Genomic DNA, 25,838 nt, shown 5'->3' with positions numbered 1-25,838 from the left:
TTCAATAGAAAATGTATTTTCAAAGGAACTGAGTCATTAGCCACTGACGCATCATAAATAGATTTCAATTACCTAATTAATTCTAACAACAAGGTAATAATAACAATACTTAATCATCAAATTGCATAATATCTAACTAAAGTTTTATCAAGCAAATATAAGCTTAAATCAGTACAATCAGAGGAGGTGTGGGGTTGCTTGTCAATCACGGAAGATAGTAACTTTCCAGAGATTATCGTCGATAATCTCAATAGCACAAACATCTCCGATCTTCATATGATTGTCCTCTACGAATTCTCCCCATCCGTTCCCTAATCTGAATCGATCATATTTCCGTTCAGCAACTTGTTTGCCCAGCCTAACCCTCCATTTTTGTCCCTTAGAATTTTGAAGGTTGATTTGCTCAGGTGCTCTCTTCAGAATTGTGCCAAATTCAGTTGGCAAATGCTGTACAAATTAAACAACAAAATTCGATAAACTCAATTCTGAAAAACGCTTTGTCAAAGTTACGATACGAGAATCATATACCATTCTACCTTTCGCTTCTGCAAACTTTATGAAAATCCTAAAGTTATTTTTATAAAATAATTTTACCGTTTTCTATTTCAATATTTCTTGTTTCATCATTTTTACTTCCGTGCAATATAAACAGTCATACAAATATTCTGTCGAGAACTACTTACAACGATTTTGTACTTGAAATGGTACGGTTGCATCAGGATTTTGAAACAAGGCATTTCTGTCGTGAAGGTTCTCCATTCTTGCATCGCTTTTCCGTTACTGCATTCACCTTCCTCAAGATTGGTTTTATGTGCTGAAGTAGTTGCCCTGAAGGGATAGCGGATTTCGCAACCAGAAGGATGAAATATGCGCACTTTGAGAGTAGAAATTTGTTTGAGTCTGAATGTTAGAAAGTATTCTTTCTGAATTGAGAAATGTTGCGTGAATTCCTGCCAATTCCTGTCGAAGTATATCTTGTCATCGAATTTCGCCAATCCTATTTCCCATGACTGGCCATTCGGAACAATGAGATTGACATGATCCATAAACAGATTACTATGCGCCCCCACAAACTTGGTCGAAATCATCTGCGATTTCATTTTCAGAACAAACAGATCAAAAAATAAGGTACATTCATCTACAATATAAGCAGCTTGGAGGCATTATCAAAATAAAATCAATATTGGTTACTTGTGTTGATTCTAAGATGTGGTTTCATTGGCCTAAAAGATTAAAATAAATCAGGCTGTAAATTTCCCAAATTACAAATTCTAAAGTGTCCAAATCAACTTTAGTCAAATAGATCAGCATTGAATTTGAAATATACTCATTAAAACTGAAATGTTGAGGTTTTAAATACAAAAAGCAGTATATATCAAAAATGAGGCCGTGTAAAGGATATGAGAGAAAACCAAACGCATCAACGACAGCAAAAAACTATGTTACACAGACTCGGATATGAGATTCCAAAATGGATACGTATCCGCATATCCGGCACGTTAATTTTCTTAACTGAAAGTACAGGGATATGGATCTGATATAGGACTCGGGTACTTAGGTACGGATATATAAATGAATACACTAGACATAAGTAAAGAGTCCGGTTAACATAGGCAGGAAATACACAGAACTAGAGAAAATCATGTTTTAACTCAACAGAAGAGAAGCAGGCAGTATAAAGGGTAAACTACACATTTCTCCATCTTGTTTCCTTTCTTCAAGTAAAATCAAGAATTCAAGGTTTTACACAACAAATTAAGGGAAAAAAAGAAGAAGAAAAATAGGTGAAGTAAGAAACAATTACCAGTTTCTTGTCTTGTAGAGCTCTCTGAAAAATTACTTTGAAGAAACCTGAAAATGGAGCTTTATCAGATCCCATTTGGGCAGCCATGAAATGAAGAATTTCAAAGGTTGATGATGAAGATGATCTCAATAATGTTAGCTACATATGTTAAATAGCAAGTGGAAAGTTGAAGTTTCTTTTCTAAGGAAGACAGTAATGCAGAGTTGCATGGCAAAAAAAGAAAGCCAGCAAGGAGTTTTTGTCTTGAATCCTAGATAAGCAAGTGAGCCCCATGCTATTTTAATGAACCTCTCAGATAAAACAGTGCCTAAATAAGGGAATCAAAGAGACATTATATGAAAACAGACACAAAAATGTTCAAACTGAATTGGCTGAAAGGGAAGGGTGAAAGAATAGTTTTTGCAAGTTATGCATATGAAGTTCCAAAACTTTCAAAATATTTCTGAAAAGCTCAAATGTAAAACATAGGCATGAGTTCCGTCCCCATTAACCGCTCGGGCATCGATCCAGGAAGAATCAATTCTAGACTTATTAAGACTCCATGATCAACTTCCTTTCGTAATACCCTACCCCCAGGGGAAGTCAAAACCCCGCTGCCTCCTTGAAAGAGAGACAAACCAGAAATAAAGAGAAACTTGGTGAGAGTAAAACATAACACTGAGAATAATTATACATTAGTATTATACGTATGCATTTGATCAAAAAGCCACTGGCAGTCTTCTTCATCATGCAAAATCACTTCTTATGCATTATTCACAATCCATCAACAGAAATTGCAAGAAGCAACAACACTAAAAAAAGGAAAAAACAAAAGTGAGCTGAGAGCTTTTCAGCATCACATTTTTCTGTTATCAGCTCAAAAACACAAATATCTTCTGCCTTCAGTTTTTTTTTATGCAGAATGCTTGCCATCCCTTTCCAAATGTTGCACGTTTGTGACCTTCAATGAGGCAGATTGTCCAAACTCGTCCGTTAGAATTTGCCAGTTCAACATGCCCGCGAGCTCCTCTAAGATACCTTTTCAAAAAGTGTCTTGGCACATGCTGTGAAAGAAAAATTTAGGATTAAATTAATCACTAGCAAAAACCGGAAAATGTAGAGACATAGCTTATAGAACAGCTAGCTTACCATCACATCGTGATTGCAATATGTGCGCAGCAAAACTTTGATTCAAGTCTACCTAACTCTTTCTAGTTGCATTCGAATTTTTAGTTCATATTGTAATGTACAAAAACAAGTGAATGCAACTTTTGTATCGTAATCTATTCATTGTCTTGGTATGAATCATGGATTTAAATAACGGACAGTTACATAATGTAACGGCCGTTATTTACAGACCTGCTGTTACCTGTTTTCCGTTTAACATCCGTTTTAATTTTTGACAGATAAGAGCATCTCCAGCAATACTCTCTATTTTAATGAGCATCTTTAACTAAATAAAGAGTATCTCTAATAATAGAGAGTGAAAAGTTAAATTATCTCCAATAAACTCTTTAAATATACTAGTTTCGCATTACGTGCTACGCACGTGTCTCGTAACGTGACTCGTCAATAATTACACTTCATGTATAATTAATATTAAATTAGTTAATTTTTTATCAGGTTTAAAAATTTCTTTATAAATTTTATAAAAAGCGAAGGCTGTTAGTTATATTAACTAATAAAGCCAAACACACTAAAAATACCAAACTTTTGCGATTTATTTCAGTTATGACCAAACTTTTCAAAACCGGCAAATATATCCTGTTTTGACAAATTGTGTTTTTTTTATAGTTAAATTTGAATCAAATCAATTTTCTTGCCAACATGAGAGCTATGTATATATAATATTTAAAAAGATATAATCACAATAAAATACCAAATCTTTGCGTGTTATGTCACAATAAAAAATTTAATCATAATAAAAAAACTGGACCGATTTAGAAATGGTAATAAAAAAGAATATAACATGTAAAAATTGGTTATATTTGCTGATTTTGAAAGTTTTATTTTAAAAATACTAAACTTTTGCAATTTATTTCAGTTATGACTAAATTTTTCAAAATTGGCAAATATATCCCGTTTTGACAAATTGTGTTTCTTTTATAGTCAAATTCAAATCAAATCGATTTTCTTGCCAACATGAGAGCTATATATATAATATTTAAAAAGACATAATCACAATAAAATACCAAATCTTTGCATGTTATCAATGTCACAATAAAAAGTTTAATCATAATAAAAAAAACTGGATCGATTCAGAAATGGCTATAAAAAAATATAACATGTAAAAACTGGTTATATTTGCTGATTTTGAAAATTTTGGTCATAACTGACATAAACGTAAAGGTTTGGGTATTTTTTGAGAGTTTGGCCTATTAATAATTAAAATAGCAGTAATTGAATTAATTAGAATTTATCTTTTTAATTGAAATATATGAAATTGCTAACGCCTAAGAAATTTATTTGCTACATGAATTATTTAAAATGTCAATCAAACATAAAAATACTACTTTAATTAATTAATAGTTAAGTGATAATATTCAAAGAGACTATCTAGACCTAGATTAAGGCTATATTACCTAGATGAAGTCTGTAGAATATATTGATTAGGAAACAACATTTGTATATGTATTGTTATTGGAATGCAATATTTAAGCTACGGTAATCAACTATAAGTAAAATTGTTAGTAGTTTATAGAAACAATAAACATGATATTAAATAGGAATAATTCAATTATCAAATAATAAATATTTAGGACTCTTATTTTAATATATCTATAATTAATTAAAGACCATTAAACCTTTATTTATTAATGAATTAGAAAGGACTGTTCAGTAAATTTGCCTATCCCCCCATCCGTGCTTTTATATATAGTATAGATTTATTTTTTGATTATTTGAGTTTTTTTTTTTTTTTTCAATTTTTCAATCTTTACTTTTCTATTATTTCGAATATGTGTTGTTTATTGTTTTTTCACCTGCATTTTTTTCTTTCATAATAGAACTTGCACAAACATAATACAAATTAGAAACAAATTAATCATTTTATTTGCAATGGAAGAAAACTGTTTAATTGTTCATATCCATAAATTGGGAACTGAACTTCAAATTTTGTTTTTATATAGGCATTGTAAAGTTACATTAAAACGATACTAATTTTAGTAACATTCATGAATATAATAAAATGAAGAAACCTATAAAATATCGAATGAAATCCTCTAAGTTAATGAACTACTCCAAACTAATAAAATATTAGTCCCAATCTTGTTCCTCATAATAAGTGCTGATATACTAAATAAATGGTTTCCAAGTACCAACATTTTTTGCTTCATATCTGCAATGTTATGAAGATAAGTTAACATTGCTATAGATGTAGTTAAAATGCATCTTTGTGGGTCTGCATTCCCATTGCTGCAGTAACATGCACCGCATATCGAAAAGCACTGAGAAATAGCTAGTTCGTCATGACTTTGATCAAGAAGGTTATGCTAAATGCAGCTAGCATAGGACCTCAGTAGAACACCATGAACCTCAAAATTGTTACATTAGTGACAACATGATACAATTGTTGTCCTAAACTTAATTCAAAAATGAGCGAAGGACCGGGCAAACCAAATGATACAATGAGAATTACTTTAATATCTTATGTTTTGCAGCAAATAGTACCATATGGGAGGATAACTTGATATAGTATATGTTCTTATAATGATTAGGAGTAGGGAGATTCCAGAAGTCATGATTCTTACATTTAGCCTTTGATTCTTTGTTGCTTCTTTCTCATAATGATCGTGAGACTATCCCCTAGACGTCTTCAATCTTCTCATCTTTGCTTCTTGCTTATATATGTTCTAATAATCACTTTTATCTGGCAAAGAACCTTAATTCTTTGCTTTTTTATAAAATTTTCCTACGTTTTTTTAAGTATTGCCTGTACTATTATCAAGAATAAAGAACTGGAACTTGAATAATTAATAAGCAACGAAAACAAATTTTAAGTACTGACTGTAAATTATCGAGAATCAAGAACTGAAACTAAAATAATCAAGAAACAGTGAAATGTAATTGTTCCTGAAAACAAGGAAGAAGGAGAGAGAAGTGAAATCACGTACTTTTTTCAAAAATAAAGAGTTGGTTTGGCTCTCCAAAACTAAATCTTTATTTTTATTTTTAAAAATAGAGAGTCCATTGGAATAACATTTTATGATTACACTCTTTAAAATAGAGAGTATTAACATTTTATGATTACTCTTTAAAGTAGAGAGTATTAGGCATTTAAAGAGGCCATTGAAGTTGCTCTAACAGCTGTGTTCACCATTACATAACAGTTACAACCGTTTCTCACCGTTTTGTAAAGGTAACGGGTTCAAAAAAGAGAAGAAAAAATCAAGAAGGATGGGCGGGAGAGAAGCGCTTATGTGACCAATTTTTGAGTCTTTGGCATGATCACGTGAAGAAAGAACTGAAATGGGTTGCAATACAATGGAGTATCTTAGTAATTGTAAGACAAAATTGTATAGATGAGATTTGAGAGTGGGAAATGTGATTAGGGGTGAGCATCGGTCGGGTCGGTTCGGTTCGGTTCCGAATTAACCAAAACCGACCGTGCTGAAATTGTCCAAATCATAAACCAAACCGTTTTATTTTTCACCAAACACCGAAATTGTTTTTGACCGGAATTTTCGATCGGTTCGGTTTCGGTTTTTTAATTCGGTTTAGGCTTTTTCAACAGCCCATCATTTTTATTACAAAATTAAAAAATAAATTTAACAAATTTAAAGTAACCCATAAATTTCATAATTATGGAATGAATACAAAACTCCAATTTCATAAAAAAAAACAAAAAAATTATATTCATACTAGATGAACTTTATTAATCATAATACAACATAGATTGAAATTACAACTAATAATTCCAGAAAAAAAAAATTCAAAACGAACATATGAATACAATATTTAATAATCTGATTCAAAAGAAGCAACAACAAAAAAAATGATCTCCAACATCTTAATCTTGAATTGATTCAAGATCTGTCAAATATAAAAATAAAAATTAATAAGAAGTTAATATCAATAATAAAACGAAGCAAGAAAATAAAACGCATGCAATTTCGAATTTATACTATTGTATCAAAATATAAAAATTAAAAGAAGTAAGAGAGAGACCTCTACTTGATTCGGTCACATAATTGCTCCTCTCCCGACCATCCTTCTTGATTATATTTTTAGGAAGAGACCTCTACTTGATGGACAAAATATGAATTAGCTATCAGATGATGATGAACCCGCAACTCAACCTTCTAATACTCAACAAAATAATCTGGCTGGACTTAGTACAAGTAGTAGCGGGGGTGGTGATGATGATGACAATGATGGTATTGCACCACCCGCTGCATATGGAGAAACATTTGTTCCATCAACTTATCCTTAGGATTTTACGTATGCCACAAATGTCGATGTTTGTACCTCAAGTCATGACGTTCGTCCTCCTCCTTCTCCTGCTCCTCCTTATGAGCTTCCTCCTTATGATCACCACTATCATTCTTCAACATATTATCAGCCTCATTCAAAGTGTGTGGGGATGGAATGTTGAGACGATGTGTGCTACTCTAAGAGATGATGCCAATTCTGAGTCATTGTCATGAATCAGCGTACATGGGGCACTATGGCACGGCACGAACCGCGCATAAGAATCGAGTCGGTCCAGAGGACATGACGTTCCCGGAAAACATCTTATCCTCTGGACAGACGCGATCCTTATGCGTTGATCCATGGGATTTTTCGGAAAAAAAATATAAAAATTACACGAAAAACTTACAGTGTGTCTCGTCCTCTTCTTCGGTTAGATTCCAACATTTTCACCCGAGATTTTTGTTATCCGTTCTTCGTGTTTGAATGTGAGTTGAGAGAATTTGAATGTGAATTTAGAATTAGAAAAAGGTAAAAGTATAGGAAAAAGTTATTTAGGCAAAAAGGAGGCGGTACCTAGTAATATAGGGGTAGTAAATAGTCCACTAAAACAAATATGAATAACATCCACCTTCATGCTCCCCGTGAAAAGAGCAAATTTTGTACAGCATTTCTGATTTTAAAAGAAAACCCTATGTAGTATAAAATACAGAAACATCCTTTCTGTACTAAAAAATTTGAATTAAGCCATTTCTAATATGTTTGTTATCAACCAAAACAAAAGCCCATTTTTTTCAGAGTAGAAACAACAGAAAAGACATCCATAAACATAATAACAAAACACATAAAAATAGAACATGTAGTTAACCAAAGACATACCTTCTTAGGCCTGCCAGGTCTCTCCTTAGGACTAAAAACACCACCACCAACAGCAGCCTCAGTTGGCTGCCACTTTGATTGCTTTCAAGCTCAGCATGTAAGGCTGATATAAGAGACGTGCTTGATGACGCCGTCACGCCGATTATCATTACCCCATACACACTTGATAATTTTCAGTAGTTCTTTAGATGTCGTCAAAAGCATAACTAACATCCTTCAAATGAGGCTTCAATGCAAGAGCAGATCCAATACGAGTTTGAGCAGGAGATCTAGTCTCAGTCTGCATCATAAAATAGACATAAGTAACTTGATGTATTCTCTTGTTTCAACTTCAGATATGAATCCCTGGTAACCTTGTGCAAATGTATGCAATTGTAATGTGAAACATTATCTAAAATTAAATTATAAAGCAGAAAGGCAATGGATATAAAATCGAACTAGTTTGCACGGAAACCAAAATGGTGATACTGAAAATGCTGAAACGGAAAGTGGCAAAACGATAATTGTTACCAGAATAGCTAAGTATAAAGTTTCAAAGTTTCAAAAGCGTTTTAAGAAATAGAAAGAGTTCCGTGCAAAACAGCTATCCAAGAGCACTATAACATCTCCACAAATTGTCAATATCAGTATAATGTACCTCCAAAAAAACTAGCATTGCTAACAGAATCAAGATGCTCCAACATAGCAATGGGTAAGCCTCAGCTTTTGAGATGCTGATGATGATCCTCTATGACGGCTGTCAGTTCCAGATCGATCCATTCTCTAAAAAACAATTACATCAATTATCAAAAAGGAAAACCAATAATAACCCTGACGGATTAGCCACTGATTAAATAAATCTAAGACTGGTTAGATTTGATGAGAACAATTTTGGGGCCTTCCAATCCAAAATCATTTCACCATTGAAATGAAACTTATAAACCTTCAATATTTAACACAATCTCACAAATTAAAATTTTCAAACTCAGCATAGTTGACATTCAGCTCCAAACTACGCACTTCATATCTAGACTTCTGATTATTAAATACTCATTCCATCAAAATAAACCCCAATTTTGCAAAGCTAAAATCATTGCTCTATTAGCAACGGAATATATGATTATTCATAGAATAGAGTTTCTCTACTAAAACCAACAAAACCAATCACAATCATAAGTGCACTCACAAGTGGGGTCATTGAAGGGATCCCAAATGTTCATATCTTTAATACTATATCCAGCTGCGGCCTTCTATTTTCTTAACTCTTTTCTCCTTCATTGCGTCCCTAACAACAGAAACATTTAGCCATTGATCAGCTGCAGCATAGATATTGGACAAGAGTACATAAGGACCGGAACTTTCTGGTTCAAGCTCAAATAACTGCTTGGAAACAGCCTTCCCCAACTCAACCTCGCCATCCAGCTTACAAGCCCCAAGAAGTGCACCCCAAGCACTTGCATTAGGCTCCACGGGCATTGACTTTAGAAGCTCATAAGCTGCTCTAAGCTGTCCTGACCGACTAAAAAGATCAACCATACACGCATAATGATCAGGAGAAGGACTCATAACATACTTATCTTTCATGGTTTCAAAATAGTGAACGCCCTCCTCGACAAGACCCCCACGACTACACGCTGTCAAAATAACAGTAAATGCTGCCTCATCTGGAATTACCTTCTCATTTAGCATCCTATTAAATAATCCAACAGCCTCCTTAGAGCAACCATGAATGGACAATCCATGTATCATAGAGCAATATGTAACTAAGTCCCGACTATGCATCTGCTCAAACAATGTTTTAGCTCTATCTATATTCCCACACTTAACATTCATGTCAATCAGAGCAGCAATAACATGACTTTGCTCAATATCAATTGAGCTTCGACTTAAATAACAATCAACCCTTTTAGCTAAATCCAAGCTACCCAACTGAGAGCAAGCTGACATTAAGCTTACCATTACATACTCATCAGGCATAACATTCTTCAACTCCATCTCAAGAAACATCTTAACAGCCTCATCAGGCTGCCCATTCTGAGTATAACCCGAAATCAACGCTGACCATGCAACAATATCAACCTCAGGAGCTTTCTCAAACAACTCCCTAGCAGATATCATATCCCCAGCCTTAGCATACCCGTCAATCATAACGGTAAAGGAACCAACATTTCTCTCACCCATTTCATCAAACACCTTACTAGCATTTCTCAAATCCCCAGCTTTAACCAACCCACAAATGACACCATTCCAAGACATCACATTCCTCTCAGGCATTTGATCAAACACTCTCATCCCATTACCTATATCCCCAACATTCAAATACCCAACCACCATCGCAGTCCAAGAAACGACATTTCGTTGAGGCATTTCATCAAACACCTTACGTGCAGACAATATTTCCTTACATTTACCATAAAAATCGACCAAGCTAGACCCAACATACAAATCATCACCCAACCCAATCCTTATCACCGACCCATGAAAACCCTCACCTTCCTTCAACCTACGATCATTCGAACACAACCTAATAAGTTGAGGATAAGTATACTTATCAGGCGACGCGTATTCACTCTTCTTCATGCGAACATACAACGACATTGCCTCCTCAAAACGACACTTATGAGCATAGAATTTGAAGATTACATTATAAAGAATAGTAGAGGGAGAATTTACACTGTTAAAAACTGAAGTAGAATAAGTTATAGAAGTAGAAATGTTGAGAAAATTAGAGATAATAAAGTGATCTTGCTCGAGACCTTGTCGGATTATGCGAGCGTGAAGCTGGTGAAGGTGAGCGATGGTTTTGCATGAGTAGATAAGAGTACGGATTGAAGGGTCTGACATTTTAAGTTGAGGGAGTGAAGTGAACCTTTCTCCGTTTTCGCTTCTTAAAGCCTAGGATTTGGTTTTCATATGTAAGTTTCTAAGGCCGGGTGAGTTTTAGAGAATTTTTTATTCGGTTGGTTCGGGTTGTTTGAGTACAGATTTACAGTACTGGTGATGTTTGTAATTTAATATGAACTATAACTGTTGAAAATTATGTTAATGATATTTGTAGAAGAATGCCTGTTAAGTGTTTGTTAAATTGCCCCACTGAGAATCTTATGATTATTCATGAGCATGTCTGTGTCTTTAGGATTATATGAATTTTTTGTTTTCGAATCATTGGGTGTTAATTTGTTTTACAGGCAAAAAGAATAAAAGAGAATGGTGCTGTGCTACCCATCAACACCGAAGAAATTGGCAATGACGATAGGATGTTTCGTCGGTGGAGCTGCACTTTTCGGTTATGGTTTACGTCTCTATTATATCAATATAGAACCTCAACAAGCTCGAATTAAAGCTCGCAATGAATTTGTTCGAGAACGCTTGAGAAGGAAACATGGCGCCGAATAATTCAACGCCTATCATCGGCTTTTTTGGGCTCTCCATATTAGAGTTCATATTCTCTATATTTCCTCACTTTGGTACTATCATAAGAGCTTTTGCTATTTGAACTTCTTTTACTTTCATCTTCTTTGTTAGTATCTTATTTCGATTCTAAGAAAGAATTCCTCAACATAGTTCAGAGCATCAGGAAATTTAGAGCATTGGGAATTTTTGTACGCATGTCACCGAGCTCATATACCATTTTAGCTACAACTTATTGTCTATTGGTATAGTTGCTCTACTTGATTGATAGCCAAAATTAATAAAAATTAGAGATTCTCAATTTCACTTGCATTACATTTACTATTGTAAACAAATATAACTGTTTTTAAAATTAAGAATCACTTACATAACATTTACTACTCTAAACAACAAACATAACTGTTTCTTCAAAGAAAGAATACTCGTCCAATCATTTAAATTAACATGATTCTAAAAATAAAATGTTCAAATCATTTAATTTTATTGTCTCCAAAACAAGTAAAAGAAAGAAAAATTTTAATTTAAAAACTGAACCAAACCAAACTATCAAAATTCAATTTAATTTCAGTTCAGTAAATTAAATCATACAAAAGGAACACAACACTTGATGATAAAATGTAACCATTAGATGCACTAAACAATCAATAAAAATCACGAAATTTAAACATGTAACAAAGAGTGCTGATGTGATTTTAGTTAACTCTGCAAATCCTTGTTTGTGCTACAATTTTTAATAAATAATCTCATTAAAAGTACAATCCAACAGACACAAAATTAAATTGAAACAAAAAGTCTATTCTTCATCTTAATATGGAGTTCAGACAGCAAAAAATTTAGGCAGCTCCTTTGCCCTTCTTCTTCTGAATCTTCTTCATGTAGAACTCGAGCTCTTTGCCTTCCAAAATGTACCTGTCAGCAAAATTATAATGCAAAATGAGTGAAACATAATTCAGAAAAGGAAATTTGATTTTCATAATATAATTTGATGAAACAGTCTAATCAAAGACGATTCTCATGTATAGCAATGCAAGCAGGATATAATACATAGTACATACCCATCAGCACGGCCACACTGGCCGGGGCGTGATGAGATACAGGCTAATAGACGGCCACCGCTAAATTGTTCTTCAATATGTGCGTCAAGCTTGCGACCCTCTTGTCTCTTCTCCAGCTTTCTCAAGACATGGTTGCTCTTCTTCACTTCCTCAGTTGTTGCAGCGGCAGCAGCTTCACCTTCCTATTCACAAAATCAGACGGTTTAACAGATAAATTTAAATCATTAACTGAAGGAAGTAGTAGCCCAGTCAGATACATTATTCTCACTCACAACATCCAACGTATTATGAGACTCGGATAAAAATGAAACTAATAAACTATCCATTTAAACAGAGTTTCTACCTCTCCTTCCTTCTTGGCAGGAGCAGCAGTTTTCTTCTTGCGACCAATGTCAACTCCATAGTGTTGAAGATACCACTGCTTGAAAGGTGCAGCATCAACCTGTACAATAGCACTCTTCACCAAAGTTTGAGTACGAACAAGCTCATTATTTGATGCATTGTACATCACATCAAGAATTCTCGTCTTTCGGGTAACAGCTTCACTTCCCCATGAGTAGTTTCCAGTATCCAGCCTCAACGCACGCCATTTCACATTTCCACCTCTAACCCTAACTCTCCTAACTGTCTTGTTGCTAGACAGCTTTGTGTTTGCTGGCTGCCTTCCGAGCTCATACCTTAACAGTAGTAAAAAGCAGTCATGATTAATTGGACAAGTATAGAAAAATTAAACTGATGAGATTATTCATTCTGCGCAGTCTTTGAAGAACATGGTGCTAAATTTTTAAAGACTAACTGCATATATGAACACTAAAATAGTGGAACAGTGAACACAAGCTTCTAAATGACATCTTCAAGTAGTAAACAATATGCCGTAATCATAGATATTTCGAAGAATAACAATGAATGAAATCCATAAATGAGTAAAAACAACAGACTGAATCTATTAAAAACTGAACTTCAAGAAAATGTTAACATTAATAAGCTTGCAAAAATTGCCACTAATCAGCCTATTAACAAAAGTACATAGCTATCTATCAAACAATATACAAAATCAAAAATCAAAAATCAAGAAAAACCCTAAAAATTTGTATTTTGACTTACTTTCTCTTCTTCCTCCAGGCCTTCTTCTTGCCACCAGTGGCCCTCCTCTTGTGCATAGAATCACGTGAGATACCTGATCAAACCATCGAAAAGTATAAATTAATTACCATTTCAAAATAATGATAATAATGCAATTAAAATCTAATTAAGATTAAAATGTTTATGAGTTTAAATTACTAGAATTTGAAAGAAGGATTACCCATTTTCGAAGCAGAAGAGTTCCCAACTAACAGAGACGGCGAGGGCTAGGGTTTCAGAGAAGCTCTTGTGAAGCAGGGTTTTGCTTTTATATATGAGAATTATTAGTTGATTGGGTGTACTCGATCTCACATGCGTACCAAGTAGACTAATAGTGTTTCATCATCGTCGATCTAACGGCCGATAATTGTTTATGCTAGGTCGAAATATTATAATGGCTAAATGTACAATTTGTACACTGAGTTTTTGCTTAATTTTAAATTGGACTTTAATGATGTTTTTGCTTGAAAAATGTACGTAACATTATCAAAAAATAATGAAATTGGTCCTTCAATTTTAAGTTTATTTATAACATTAAATTATAAATTGAAAAAAATCACTCATGTCCGAATTGCAATAGATCTCAAGTGTATATCATATGTTATCCACATTGGTGGATATAACGGCAAAAGAATTATGTTAAAGAACGGTCATTTTAAATAATATTAATTACCACTTTCAAAATAAAAAAATCACTAAAGTTCAAATTAAATGATTAAAAAGATTCCAAGTGCATGGCAAAGATCAAAGTAACATACGAAAAGTGTTTTGAGCGTCACACGCACCTAACATATTCTTCAGAAATGCATAACTGAATTGTATCTCTCAGTCATCGGTATTGTAAATTGCATCTAATGAGCCGTAAACTTCCCATTATACTCTCTCTAAAGCAAAATCCTAATTAGACTGTTTGTTCCTCACTTTGTTCGTTAATTTTTTTTTTTCACTTAGGGTTTATTATAAACCCTAATTTATTTTCCTCACTTATGGTTTATTATAATACACCTAACACCTTAATCCCTTATTATTTGTAGTCGTGACATAACCTTTGCATAAGTAGTAAAAAAAGTTTACTTACGAAGCAAAAGAAGGAAGCAATGCCCGAAAACGAGTTCTTCTCGTAGGGCGCACTTGGGCAAAAAGCATATTTGGGCATAGGGAAGTTCTTTGCTCGTTCATCGCTACTAATTATAGCTTCTGATCTCGTTATTTTTTAAAAAGTAATAATCTTCCATTATGAAGTGTTGTTTTTGTACTATGAGATGTTGAGGACTACTTCGGCTCATTTGTGAGCTCGATAGTAGGCAATCTTTTATAGATTGTTTACATTGTCGTAGTTCTCTTTCTTGGAAAATAGGGAGAGTATGTGACTAGGCAAAAAGACCCAGTTTTACGTTCAAAAGGGGCAAACATTCAGACATCAAGCTCATATTACATTACTTGTAGCAATTGGACCGACCAAACTGACCAACTTCATCTTCATGAGTATGCTTACTCAATGATGTTTAAACCAATTAAGGAATGGTCATATAGACGACCTACAGTTGAACAATATACATGAACAATCTGAAAAATAACGGTAATAAGACTTATTACCATTTTATTATGGTGTACGAAAGTACATCTCTCATTTAAGTTAAATCGGCATTATTGCATTATTGAAAAACATAAAAAGCGATTGTTTATACAAATTGATTCCTCTCAGGGAAGTTGGAAACATGATAGCTTATGTTAAAGCAATATCGACAAGTTTGACATGGTAGACCTTATAACTATCTACTTATTCTAATTGAAAAAATTACCATTGTATATTGTTTCAGAAAATGTAATAACTACACTCTTTACATCAAATTACTCTAAAATCTCCCAGTTATAACATAATTAACAGTTTGATACCGCTTGTTTGAAAATTCTACTTAATGGTCTTTCACTTTCAATTTCGTGAACTATTAGGGGCCTCCGTTAATTTAGGCAGTTTCTTTCAAATGATTTGGTACTCTACTTTCAATTTCATTAACAATTCTGTCCCTTACTTTTAATTTTGTTAACAACATGGTACTCTACTATTAAAAAAACTGGTACCTCACTTTCAATTATGTTGATAATTGGTACCCCAAATCAACAAAAAGGCCTAACAGTTAACGGAATTAAAAGCGAGGACCATGAAGTAGGATTCCAATCAAGAGATATCAAATTATCAATTATGATATACGTAGGGGGTCTCATATTAATTTGCTCTATTTTTTATATTTTAATATTACATTAAATGCAACATATTTTTTTAAAAAATATCATTTCTAAAAAAATAATTAAAGAGAATAAAAATAAAACAATTAGTATGAAAAATATCCAATAAATAGAAACTGTCAATTAGTACGACACATCAAAAGAAAATAAATCAAATAGAATGAGACGAGAGGAGTAATTAGTAATTGTGTCGTGTTCGTATGTAGATTAAGTATGCTCTTTATTAGACAAAATGACAATATGCATACATAAATTATTGGGTTAATCTTAATAGAATATCAAATATTTATTTGTTTTATTAATTATAGTCAAATCTTTAAAAATTGGTTAGTTTAATCCATTTCGGATATTTGAAACATTTTCTAGTCATTCATGAACCAAACCTAAAATTTAGAAATGAATTTTATCACAAAATGAGATAAAATTTCCAATTTGGTTTACAAATAGTTTGAAAAGGTTTCAAATATTATAAAATGGGTTGAACTAGCCGAATCTGAAAGGTATGTTTATAACTGACAAAACCCGCAGACCTTAATTGATTGTTTGAATTATTGGAATTAAACCCTAAATTATTATATTTATATAATGCTAATACTATAAAAAAGTTACAATTGATCGTTGAATTATTTATATATAAAATTCTAATAATTAGTGTTTTTGGCGATTTAAACACATCATTTAAAATTGGCATAAAAACTTTAAACTTTTTATTTTTTTTAGTATAAAATTGTTATACCTTTTATATTTTTGACGTTTTATAGTTCAAATGCTTTAACCAATGTTGTTTTAGTCATTTAAAACAGTTAAAGTAACATAGTCTTTCGTAAAAACACACCTAAAATGGCAATATGTTATACGATGAAGGTTTGAAAAGGTTGAAATGTGAAGTGACACGTTTTGAATAACGTGCTTAATTCGGAAAAACACAAAAACGTGAATCTTTTATACAAGTATCCTTGATTGTTTGAACAACAATATTATTCAAAATTATATAAAATACATAAAATAGTGTATTATCTGCATAATGTTTTAAAATTCAAACAAATGTTTTACTCTAAGTTAGAGAACTAAACATTATAGTTTAAATTTGTTTTCGTTAATCTTAATTATTGTGCTACATTTTTTTAATTGTTATTGACAATTGGTTTATTTTAATTTTTAAAATATAAAGTTTATTTTTATATATTGTGACTTCTACTAATATTAAAAGTTACATATTGCAGAGTTATTTGAGGTATTTTATACAATTCATGATATTTTTTCATTTTTTGAAGTTATAACGATTAATTGTTTTTATACAATTAGGGCTGGACATGCACCTGTTAACCCGTCCATGAGCATTACTTGCAAATTAGTACATAATATTTATTTTAAAAATAGTTAAAATCCGAATTTAAAATGGTTAATAATTTAAAGTGGTTTGAATTTTTGTTTTTGCTGTTTTTATAATCATAAGAAGATAAAAAGATAAAAAAAGTTTAAAAAATTCAATATTATAAAATTAAATACAAAATTACAAGTCTATTTAATTATTTTAACAAATAGAAATAGTATATCTATATTTTACAAAAAATAAATAAATTACTTTTAAACCAATTAATTGATTAACCACGGCTTGTAAAACTTCAAACCCGGCCCTTAATTATAAGCATTAAGTCTAAAATATCAAATCTAAAGTTTTAGACCGATTAATTCATATTTTTTAATTTGGTTTTTTGATTTTAGTTCGACTAATCGGTTTCCACCTCTAATAAAAATAAATATGTTCCATCATCTCATTTTCCTAAGTAAAGATTAAAACATTAACACATTATTTATATAAGGCTTAATTGCGTAAAAAATCACAAACTTTAGCGTGTTTTGCAAATTTAACATAAACTTTCAATTTTGGCAAATTAATACACAAACTTTTATTTTTTAGCAATTTTAGCACCGATCAATTTTTTGTGAAAAAAATGCTGATGTGTACACCGAATAACCACTATTCCGGCGTCCACATCAGCATTTTTCTTTATTTTTTTGAAGGAAAATTGATCGGTGCTAAAATTACAAAAAATTAAAAGTTTGTGTATTAATTTGCCAAAATTAAAAGTTTATGTTAAATTTGCAAAACATGCTAAAGTTTATGATTTTTTACGCCATTCAGCCTTTATATAAAGATATATAGAAGTTTCAAAAAAAAAAAAGATATATAGAATGTATAAAATTCAAAATCAATAATCTTAAAAATATTTTTAATCCTTTTCTCGCAATCAACGAGGCATCATTTTTTTTCTTTATTGGTTTGACCTTGTTCAACAATGGCACCCTCAAGTAAGTTCTTATTTTTATCTCTTCAAAAGCTCTTACAGATTGATACCTTATAACTTCAGTCCAATTTACCATCAGTAGAGTTCTATTCTACTGGTTGGTTATATATGCAGAAAAATCACTACTTTAATACATTTCAAGGGGTTCAAAGTTCCAAAGATGGGGTTTCCATTAGTGGGTTCTTTGAGTTCTCATGTTTTAGCCAGAAATTTATATGAAAATAATATAAAGTTCAAATCTTCAAATGAAAATGAAAAATTTAGTGTCTGCTTCAGAGTTAGATGTTCAAAGTTTAAATCTTTTTCAAGAAGAATTTCAGTATGTAAGAGTGAATTAGCTTCTGATTTTGAAGAGAGAGCTAGCCCTAATGAGGTAACAGATCTTCATTTTCCTGTTTTGCATTTTCTTTTTGCTTACTTGGATATGTTATTTTAGGACAGAAGTTGATTTCCATAGAGAAAATTGGTTAGAGACTGTTTGGTTAAGCTCCTTGATATAGAAACAGGATAATTAGATGAATTCTTAGGTGGCATTGTTAATTAAATTTGTGTAGTAATGCTCTTGGTTTGTTGAACTGATTTAAAGGTTTATATCATCATCGGGCGGTGGCTCTCCTCGATGTTGAACATATATGAAATCGCTAAAGTGAGAAATGGCGAAACCGTGAACATGTTATCAATATAGAGTTTTGGAACTTCAGAAATATATTTCCGGGAATAAAAGCGACTCCGGAATGTAGCACACGATAAGTTCTCGTGCAATATAGACCTACATGGTTTTCATAAAGAGAAAAAGTAACTACTAATGTTTTGTTGGTGATTCAGTTTCCAGTTCCTGTTCTGTAGTAGTCTTGCTGAAAATATATCTTCGAATTGGAAAGAAGGAAGCTGCATGGTTAATAGACGAGTAATTAACCGATGAAGCGTCTTGGAATTTCTTTGATTCAAATTTAAGTTTATCATAGTCTAATAAATTTAGATCTAGCAAACATGTTAAAATGCTGCATCACTTCTGTTAAGCATAATGCTATGTTCTAGCTTTACCATTTTCTTTTCAGAATAATAATTCGTTTCTGTCAGTATTTTTGGTTTCTACTAGGAACAGTGAAAGGTTAGATAATCAACCAAGGTAAAAGGAAATGGAAAGACAGTTTCAAGATCTTAGAATTTGAGATTGACCTACTGAAGCCTTGACTAAATTACTTTTAAGGGAAGGGTCAAGTAGCATAGTTTTGACTCTAAGGCTTTGTTAATTATATAAGCCAACTAGAGTTTAAGTTCATTTGTTGTGATCTTATCCGTAAGAGTAATTCATTTGGAAATCCGCATTATGCGTGGTGGTTAGTGGTTACATAGCATAATGTGTGAAATTATCTTAAATGTAATGTATGATTTGGCTCTTAAATGGCTTCTAGTGCTACTGTGTACTTGTTTTTCTTTTTGACTGATAAGCAATTTATTTAAGTTCTAATTCTTTAAATCCGTAATGAACATATCTGAAGGTCAGAAAAGAGATAGGAAGTTGCTACGAACTCGTACACAGACTTGGAAGGGGAGTTGTCTATTTGGGTTCTTCAAGGATGGAACCAGATCATCCGCATTACGTGCAAACACTCGAGTTGAGCAGAGAGGCAAGTACATTCATCTCCCTTCTTAACTTGCCTTTGTTGGGAAGTATTTCCAAGAAAGGCGTATTTAATAGCGAAGTAGAATTTTTCTAGTGCAATATTTCCATTTTCGGTTTTGTGAGTTTGAATATTATAGACTGGCAGGTTGCAAAGCTTTTGGACTGTACTTCATGGTCGGGAGTTGGTCCAGGCCTAATGGATGCGTCAATTAAAGGTGCAATGCAAGCAGGAAAGCCTGTTGCTGGATTTAAAATCGGAAAAGAAGCCGGTGAATGGACAGCCTCAAATTTTCATCCTTATCTACCATCAGAAACTTATCTTACATGCAGGTAAATGCTAATAAAACTGCCCGGAAATTTATGAGTAGCTTTGCATTGATTAAGCTATGTTTCATTACTATGTAGGTTTTTCTCGGCTAGAAAACACGGGTTGGTGGATGCTGCAGTTAGGAATAGTAGTTCCGATAGGACTGCAGTAGTTGCTCTCCCGGGAGGAATCGGTACTCTAGATGAGATGTTCGAGATTTTAACATTGATTCAGCTAGAAAGGATTGGATCAACTCTTCCAGTCCCTTTTATTGTGATGAATTACGATTCATATTACCAGAAACTTTTCGACTTTATTCAAGATTGCGAGAATTGGGGTACTGTCTCAAAAGGAGAGGTTGCACCATTGTGGAAGATATGCAGCAATAATTCTGAAGCTTTAGCTTACTTAACAGATTTCTACAGTCTCCATTGATGAAAATAGGTATGATAAAATGCCAACTACAAGTTCTCGTAAATTTTTTATGCGGTTTGTATTCTATAGTTGCGTTGTTCCTGTGATTTCTGTGCCATTTTATGCAGTGTTGAAGAAAACAATATAAATGTTTTACACCATGATATTTTTAATGGAATATGCAAGTCTAATATTTTAAAAATGGTTGCTATTCTAGAGGTATTGAATTGTTAAAAGAAAAAAAAAAGGTATTGAATTGATGCCATAGTAATAGGTTACTCAATTTTTTTTTGATCCTTATATGAATATAGCAATTGATTTGGCTCAATTTGTTTTAGTTGTAGAGCACTCTGATTTATTTTATTTTAATATTATAGTAGGTTCGATTTGGTATCCTGATTTATATTATAAAAAATTGTTTTAAATTTTATAAGATTATTTTTTATTACAATGAAACAAAATGATTATAATAGAGAAAAATCTATGAAAAGAAAAAGTAGTACAATGAACCAAAAGATTATTGTAAATGAAACTAAAAAAATTGAAAAGTATTATTAAACATTATTAATCAAAATTGTTGAAATTGTTTATTGATTAAAACTTATTTACCAAAATAATTCAAAATAGAGAGAAGTTGAAAATACTTGAAAGTACTAAATAGGCTTTGAGATTACACTCTTTTCTTTGCTTAGCTTTTTGGTGCCCATTGGAATTGTAAATATATATTATATTGGTTTAACACAGCTATTTTTTTCGTTTCTTTTGATAAATATATACATGACAAGTCATCTAATTGTCTGTGTTCCTCAACGATAGCATCTTCAATAACTAATGTTCGAGACAAGTAGGTATTCACAGAGAATGATGAATTTGTGATAAATATTTTTATTTTGGTTTCCTTCAATATCTTAGGATATCTATATATGTTATATTGATAAAAAGGTGCATAATCACTATTTACTTTGTTTTTGATGCAAAGTATTTTTTTTAACTCACTAATAAAATGTTTTTCTTTGTTAATTATAAACTTTGTTAACAATTTTGTAAAAAATATGTCAGAATCATGCTACTATTATTTTTGAAAATCACACAAAACTCACTTTACACAAAATTAATTATACATGTTACACATGTAGCTTCATAAGTGTTTATCTCATACAACAGTTGTGATATTTTATATTTACAATAATTTAATGAGTATTTACAAAATAATTTTTTTTTATCATTAAATATTCCAACACGACTAATGCCTCATTGGTTTGTTAAACGAATGATATGGTACAACCTTTATGTTTTATAATTTTCCTAGCTTTATACATGGGTTAGTATATAGCCCGTTTGTTAAAAAAAAATCGATCAATTTAATGAAAATTGAACTAGTCAAATTTTGTTAGCCAAACTTATGGAATTAATCGAATTAAATTAAAATCTTAAAATTACAAAATTGAACCAACCAAACTAATCAAATTAAACAAAACACTTAATCAAATTTAATTAAAATAGATAGGTTAATTAAATTAAACCTGATTTTTGCTCATTCCTAGCTAGAGCTAAGCTACTCCTTTTGCAAATTCCTCCACCTATTAGCAATTGATTGCTGCATTAAGTTGTAACATTAAACTAGTATCGCCAAGGATGTTTTTGAATATACTTTTACCCTCTCGTACACCAGAGATATTTATGTTACTTTCATTCGACGTAAATTTGACAAAAGCAATCTCAAATATAACATTAATTTTATTAGTCATCAATATGACATGATATCTCTTAGAAATTTAACATCAATTATGTTACACATTAATTAATTTTAATATAAAAGATCATTTATCTAAAAACTCAAAACACCTAAAGCTGCACTTTTTAAATTGGAACCAATAAATCCATTTATTAGCACATTTCATTGAATAACATATGGTTAAGAAATTTCATCAAATAGACAATAGACATAGAAGAAGAAGTAATAGACATTTAGTTCTAAACTTGTGAGATGAAGTTTCTATTGACAATAATATTATTGTTGTTAAAGACATTTCAACAGGCTTTTCTTCTTCTCAGCCATAAAAAATTTGTTAAAGAAGAAGATGATGAAGGATGTGTAGAAGAAAAACGTATTTTTGAAAAGAAAAATTTTAAAATCACGTACGCTTGCAAATGAAAGAGTTGGGTAGTTAATTTTGTAAAAATTTCAATATATGACGCACATCACATAATTTCATCTACTTTAATTCCAATAAACATCTTTTTAATCAATTAATTCTTTAATCCAAAATTCCCGATAAAATATAAGTCGTACGTGACCAAACCGACATTTATAAATTTTAAAAGTATTATAACTAATTGTAATGCTCAATTTTATCTCCTTCTTCTCTGCTTTTTCAAACCGACGAGATGCGATGAAACACCATTTTTCTTCTCCACCATGCCATAACCTTCCATTTTTTGTACTTCACATATAATATGTATCAGTAACCAACTGAAATTAAACCATTTAGTTCCGATGCACACTCCTACAACTGAGAATGGGTTAAAAAATGACAAGCTTCACTCTAAATAACTAAAATTCATCATACTCAGGCTTACATTATCTCTACTTTTGTTCGCCTATCACATTCCACAATTTCCCCTAATTACCAGGATATTTGAGCTAACCACTGGCAGACATTAATCAAGATACAAGTGACCAGTCAAACCATATAAACTTACAGGATGATGACTAGGAATAGCATGCAAAATTGTATGATGAGAACAAGATGCATACAAGGAATGAACCATTTCACTATTCCAGCTCCACAATTCTACACTGGAGATTTAAATGGTAGACTATCACGAGAACAACGATCTACAGAATGATAAAACAAACACATGGTAACGGTCCTCCCAATTTTCCTTCAGAGAGCCGTAGGAGAATTTCTAGAGGGTATCTTTATGGAATTGCAGAAAAAAGAGAAGGCAACTTTTAGTTCATTAGGAAGAGGAACTGAAAGAGGAAGAGCCAAGAGATGAGTTGTGTCATGGTTAGTCAAGGGACTAGATGCATCACGAAAATGACGGTTGTTTCTCAAGGAAAATGTGTGCGCCAATGCTGGTTGCTGCTTGTTCAACCCTTCAAGAATAAATGAAAATGCTCCAAAAGACAGGCAGCTCTGCAGAAGAGCTTGAGGTGCTCCTGCATTAACATATAGCTCAAACATTCTCATATAGTAACAGAAAGTGGCAATTAAATATAACAAGCAGACTCTGGATTCTGTAAATTCACATCCATCGAACCATTATTTAAAAAGTTAAAGCCAACAGGTAAGCGAATAAGAGAAGCTGTGATTTATATAGGTGAAGTAGCCACCATGCTTCTAAAATTGAAAATGGTAATAAAGTATAGGAGTTTATGTGATTACATAACAGAGTGAGAAATTTGGAAATGCAAGACATTAAAGATGAATGCCAACTAGAGAACGAAGATATTTTTTTTTTAATTCAGTAGGACGTGTAGAATTTTGGAGTAAATAGAAATCCCAGTTAACCATTTTTAGCAAGCAAATTATAGGGCCAAATGATATATAATTGGCTGCCAAACAATTATATTTTAGAACTAGTTCAAAAATTCTGAGAATATATCCAAACAGTGCAACACTCTTAAAAATTTACATGCCAGTGATTTATTTCCCCACAACAATGAAGTAGCAAGTAAAAGAGTACATTGGAAGAATATAGTCATTTAAGAAAACTTTGATGGTACCCCAAAAATATTAGGAATCCGTCGCTCTACTATTTCATCATAAATACAAGACCCTAGATGATCCCTATATTGAATTAATACAGAAATTAAATTAATGATCATGGACAAACGCCTTAATCACTTGGTGTTCAACCTTAACAAATTGGAATTTTTAGCCTTGCAACATTCCTACAGATGTAAATATCCATTTCTTATGCAAGAGTTGGGAGTTAGTTAACTTCAATACCTGGAAAACTTAAAGCAAGACCAGTGCAACATCCAGCTATTCCAGCATTATATGCTGCAAGAAATTGGAAAACGAAAAAAATTAAAAATGTTATAAACATAACATAATTGATGCAGAAGAATCAACCAAACTAAACAATTAAGATGCTTTCGAATGAATACCGTCATCTTTTCCACGCAGCCTCTTCAGAAAACAGACCACCAAACTGTGCACTCCAGACAGTACTGCAAACGTCTGTTGCACACAAGTGTATTATCAAATAAACCCATTTCTTTTCCCCAATTACCAGCACACAAAAGGAAATGAATGAGGCCCATTAAATCATGGAAAAAGCATGTTAAACCTCAGCTACGTTTGTTTGGGAGGATGAAGAAATAAACTTTTTTAAATTTTATTCTTTAACATAACAATAGCATCAACATGACAATAACATTACAAAGCGATGTAGACATTCATCACATCCATCAACCGAGACAGACACCTACGTTACACTAACAGGAGCGCGCTTTGAATTATAAAAACAATATACAGTCTACATAGAAAATTGACTTTATTGTAACTACTTCTCCATCCTCTAAGACAACCATAGCCTAAAAGTAACACTTTCGATCCCCATTAATAAGTTAGAAAGCTATGACTCGATATTACCACAAAAAAACAACTCGATATGAATAACAAAGATAAAATTATTTGTAAAGACATTACCTTAGCATAAGATCCTGCCTCTACAAAGGAGCCTTTAAATCCTTTCTTCCTAACCAAACCAGAACCTGAAACACATTAACATTCAAGAATAGTCATTTCCCCGAAAAAAAAGCAAGGAAAAAATATTTTGTCCATACAGCATTTAAGGGCTATTTCTTGACTGTTAATTCTAGTATAAAACTCAATTACATGCATAATAAGAAAGCGGATAGTTTTTCAGCAAATAAATTATCATTTCCCTTCTCATACAAAATGTCTAACTATACTGTGAAGCTGAAAAAAACAAATGTAAACCCAAATTAGAAATATAGCTTAATAAATTAGTCACAACCAACTGGACCCTAAAAGACCAAAACTTTCAGCTCTTAGCATAGAAAAACATTAAGGGATAATTATAAAGAGAGAGAGAGAGACCATAGCCGAATATGGAGCCCGTGAGAGCACCACCGGCGGAATCGCCGAGGAAGCGGAGGAGACATACGGCGGGGGTGGTGGCAGACTGGGACGGAACTATTGCATTTGAAGGAGAATTAGGGTTAGGGGTTTGTTCGAGATCAGAGTCGGTGGTTGTGTTCGGAGAGTCGGCTGTTGTAGCCATCGTTTTATGGATTGTTTATGCAAAAATATCTATC

General features: G+C 32.3%; 5 protein-coding genes and 1 long non-coding RNA gene across 12 annotated transcripts; 2 read left to right on the top strand and 4 right to left on the bottom strand.

The window, feature by feature from the left end:
* Positions 1 to 97: 97 nt before the first annotated feature.
* On the bottom strand, positions 98 to 1,990 carry LOC126667995 (B3 domain-containing transcription factor VRN1-like). The gene is made up of 3 exons (XM_050361181.2): positions 1,805 to 1,990; positions 684 to 1,088; positions 98 to 447 (listed from the first exon to the last, which is right to left on the bottom strand). The coding sequence occupies exons 1-3, from the start codon at positions 1,889 to 1,891 to the stop codon at positions 202 to 204; spliced, it is 738 nt and encodes a 245-aa protein (XP_050217138.1). The 5' UTR covers positions 1,892 to 1,990; the 3' UTR covers positions 98 to 201.
* Positions 1,835 to 10,894, bottom strand: LOC126667994 (putative pentatricopeptide repeat-containing protein At5g37570). Of its 7 annotated transcripts, none has more exons than XM_050361172.2 (6): positions 9,237 to 10,894; positions 8,709 to 8,833; positions 8,072 to 8,351; positions 7,602 to 7,865; positions 6,950 to 7,411; positions 6,609 to 6,814 (listed from the first exon to the last, which is right to left on the bottom strand). In XM_050361172.2, the coding sequence occupies exon 1, from the start codon at positions 10,892 to 10,894 to the stop codon at positions 9,281 to 9,283; it is 1,614 nt and encodes a 537-aa protein (XP_050217129.1). In that variant the 3' UTR covers positions 6,609 to 6,814; positions 6,950 to 7,411; positions 7,602 to 7,865; positions 8,072 to 8,351; positions 8,709 to 8,833; positions 9,237 to 9,280. The 7 variants fall into 7 exon arrangements, with proteins under 7 accessions (XP_050217136.1, XP_055960549.1, XP_050217129.1 ...); XM_050361173.2 differs by having other exon boundaries at positions 7,602 to 7,666; XM_050361177.2 differs by having other exon boundaries at positions 6,950 to 7,392; positions 7,602 to 7,666.
* LOC126667996 (uncharacterized) lies at positions 10,888 to 11,762 on the top strand. The gene is made up of 2 exons (XR_007638323.2): positions 10,888 to 10,965; positions 11,239 to 11,762. It is a non-coding gene; the product is annotated as an uncharacterized LOC126667996 (long non-coding RNA).
* Positions 11,763 to 12,120: 358 nt separating this feature from the next.
* On the bottom strand, positions 12,121 to 13,927 carry LOC126669777 (40S ribosomal protein S8-1). Its single transcript, XM_050363333.2, has 5 exons — positions 13,820 to 13,927; positions 13,621 to 13,693; positions 12,860 to 13,193; positions 12,517 to 12,698; positions 12,121 to 12,370 (listed from the first exon to the last, which is right to left on the bottom strand). The coding sequence occupies exons 1-5, from the start codon at positions 13,821 to 13,823 to the stop codon at positions 12,295 to 12,297; spliced, it is 669 nt and encodes a 222-aa protein (XP_050219290.1). The 5' UTR covers positions 13,824 to 13,927; the 3' UTR covers positions 12,121 to 12,294.
* Positions 13,928 to 18,123: 4,196 nt separating this feature from the next.
* Positions 18,124 to 20,744, top strand: LOC126670637 (uncharacterized). The gene is made up of 4 exons (XM_050364414.2): positions 18,124 to 18,567; positions 19,697 to 19,825; positions 19,967 to 20,151; positions 20,227 to 20,744. The coding sequence occupies exons 1-4, from the start codon at positions 18,355 to 18,357 to the stop codon at positions 20,561 to 20,563; spliced, it is 864 nt and encodes a 287-aa protein (XP_050220371.1). The 5' UTR covers positions 18,124 to 18,354; the 3' UTR covers positions 20,564 to 20,744.
* A 2,322-nt stretch (positions 20,745 to 23,066) lies between these two features.
* LOC126670704 (chloroplastic import inner membrane translocase subunit TIM22-2) lies at positions 23,067 to 25,838 on the bottom strand. The gene is made up of 5 exons (XM_050364514.2): positions 25,621 to 25,838; positions 25,207 to 25,271; positions 24,663 to 24,735; positions 24,502 to 24,555; positions 23,067 to 23,708 (listed from the first exon to the last, which is right to left on the bottom strand). The coding sequence occupies exons 1-5, from the start codon at positions 25,802 to 25,804 to the stop codon at positions 23,431 to 23,433; spliced, it is 654 nt and encodes a 217-aa protein (XP_050220471.1). The 5' UTR covers positions 25,805 to 25,838; the 3' UTR covers positions 23,067 to 23,430.

Source organism: Mercurialis annua, linkage group LG2, assembly GCF_937616625.2.
Source record: "Mercurialis annua linkage group LG2, ddMerAnnu1.2, whole genome shotgun sequence".
Classification (NCBI taxonomy): Eukaryota; Viridiplantae; Streptophyta; class Magnoliopsida; order Malpighiales; family Euphorbiaceae; genus Mercurialis; species Mercurialis annua.
The sequence above is the reverse complement of the archived record's forward strand: the minus strand, read 5'-3'. Positions and strand labels throughout refer to the sequence as shown.

Bases quoted from the DNA above. Each gene is read 5' to 3' on its own strand.
- LOC126667995 (XM_050361181.2), bottom strand. From the start codon at position 1,891: ATGGCTGCCCAAATGGGATCTGATAAAGCTCCATTTTCAGGTTTCTTC. The intron at 1,089-1,804 runs GTAATTGTTTCT...ATGAAATCGCAG, and splicing joins CTCTACAAGACAAGAAACTG to ATGATTTCGACCAAGTTTGT. The intron at 448-683 runs GTAAGTAGTTCT...TAATTTGTACAG, and splicing joins ATTTCAAGTACAAAATCGTT to CATTTGCCAACTGAATTTGG.
- LOC126667994 (XM_050361179.2), bottom strand. From the start codon at position 10,894: ATGTCAGACCCTTCAATCCGTACTCTTATCTACTCATGCAAAACCATC.
- LOC126669777 (XM_050363333.2), bottom strand. The intron at 12,699-12,859 runs GTAGAAACTCTG...TTTTGTGAATAG, and splicing joins CTGCCAAGAAGGAAGGAGAG to GAAGGTGAAGCTGCTGCCGC. The intron at 12,371-12,516 runs GTATGTACTATG...TTTTGCTGACAG, and splicing joins CAGTGTGGCCGTGCTGATGG to GTACATTTTGGAAGGCAAAG.
- LOC126670637 (XM_050364414.2), top strand. From the start codon at position 18,355: ATGGGGTTTCCATTAGTGGGTTCTTTGAGTTCTCATGTTTTAGCCAGA. The intron at 19,826-19,966 runs GCAAGTACATTC...ATAGACTGGCAG, and splicing joins CACTCGAGTTGAGCAGAGAG to GTTGCAAAGCTTTTGGACTG. The intron at 20,152-20,226 runs GTAAATGCTAAT...ATTACTATGTAG, and splicing joins GAAACTTATCTTACATGCAG to GTTTTTCTCGGCTAGAAAAC.
- LOC126670704 (XM_050364514.2), bottom strand. From the start codon at position 25,804: ATGGCTACAACAGCCGACTCTCCGAACACAACCACCGACTCTGATCTC. The intron at 25,272-25,620 runs GTCTCTCTCTCT...AATGTGTTTCAG, and splicing joins GGGCTCCATATTCGGCTATG to GTTCTGGTTTGGTTAGGAAG. The intron at 23,709-24,501 runs GTATTGAAGTTA...ATGTTAATGCAG, and splicing joins TCTTGCTTTAAGTTTTCCAG to GAGCACCTCAAGCTCTTCTG.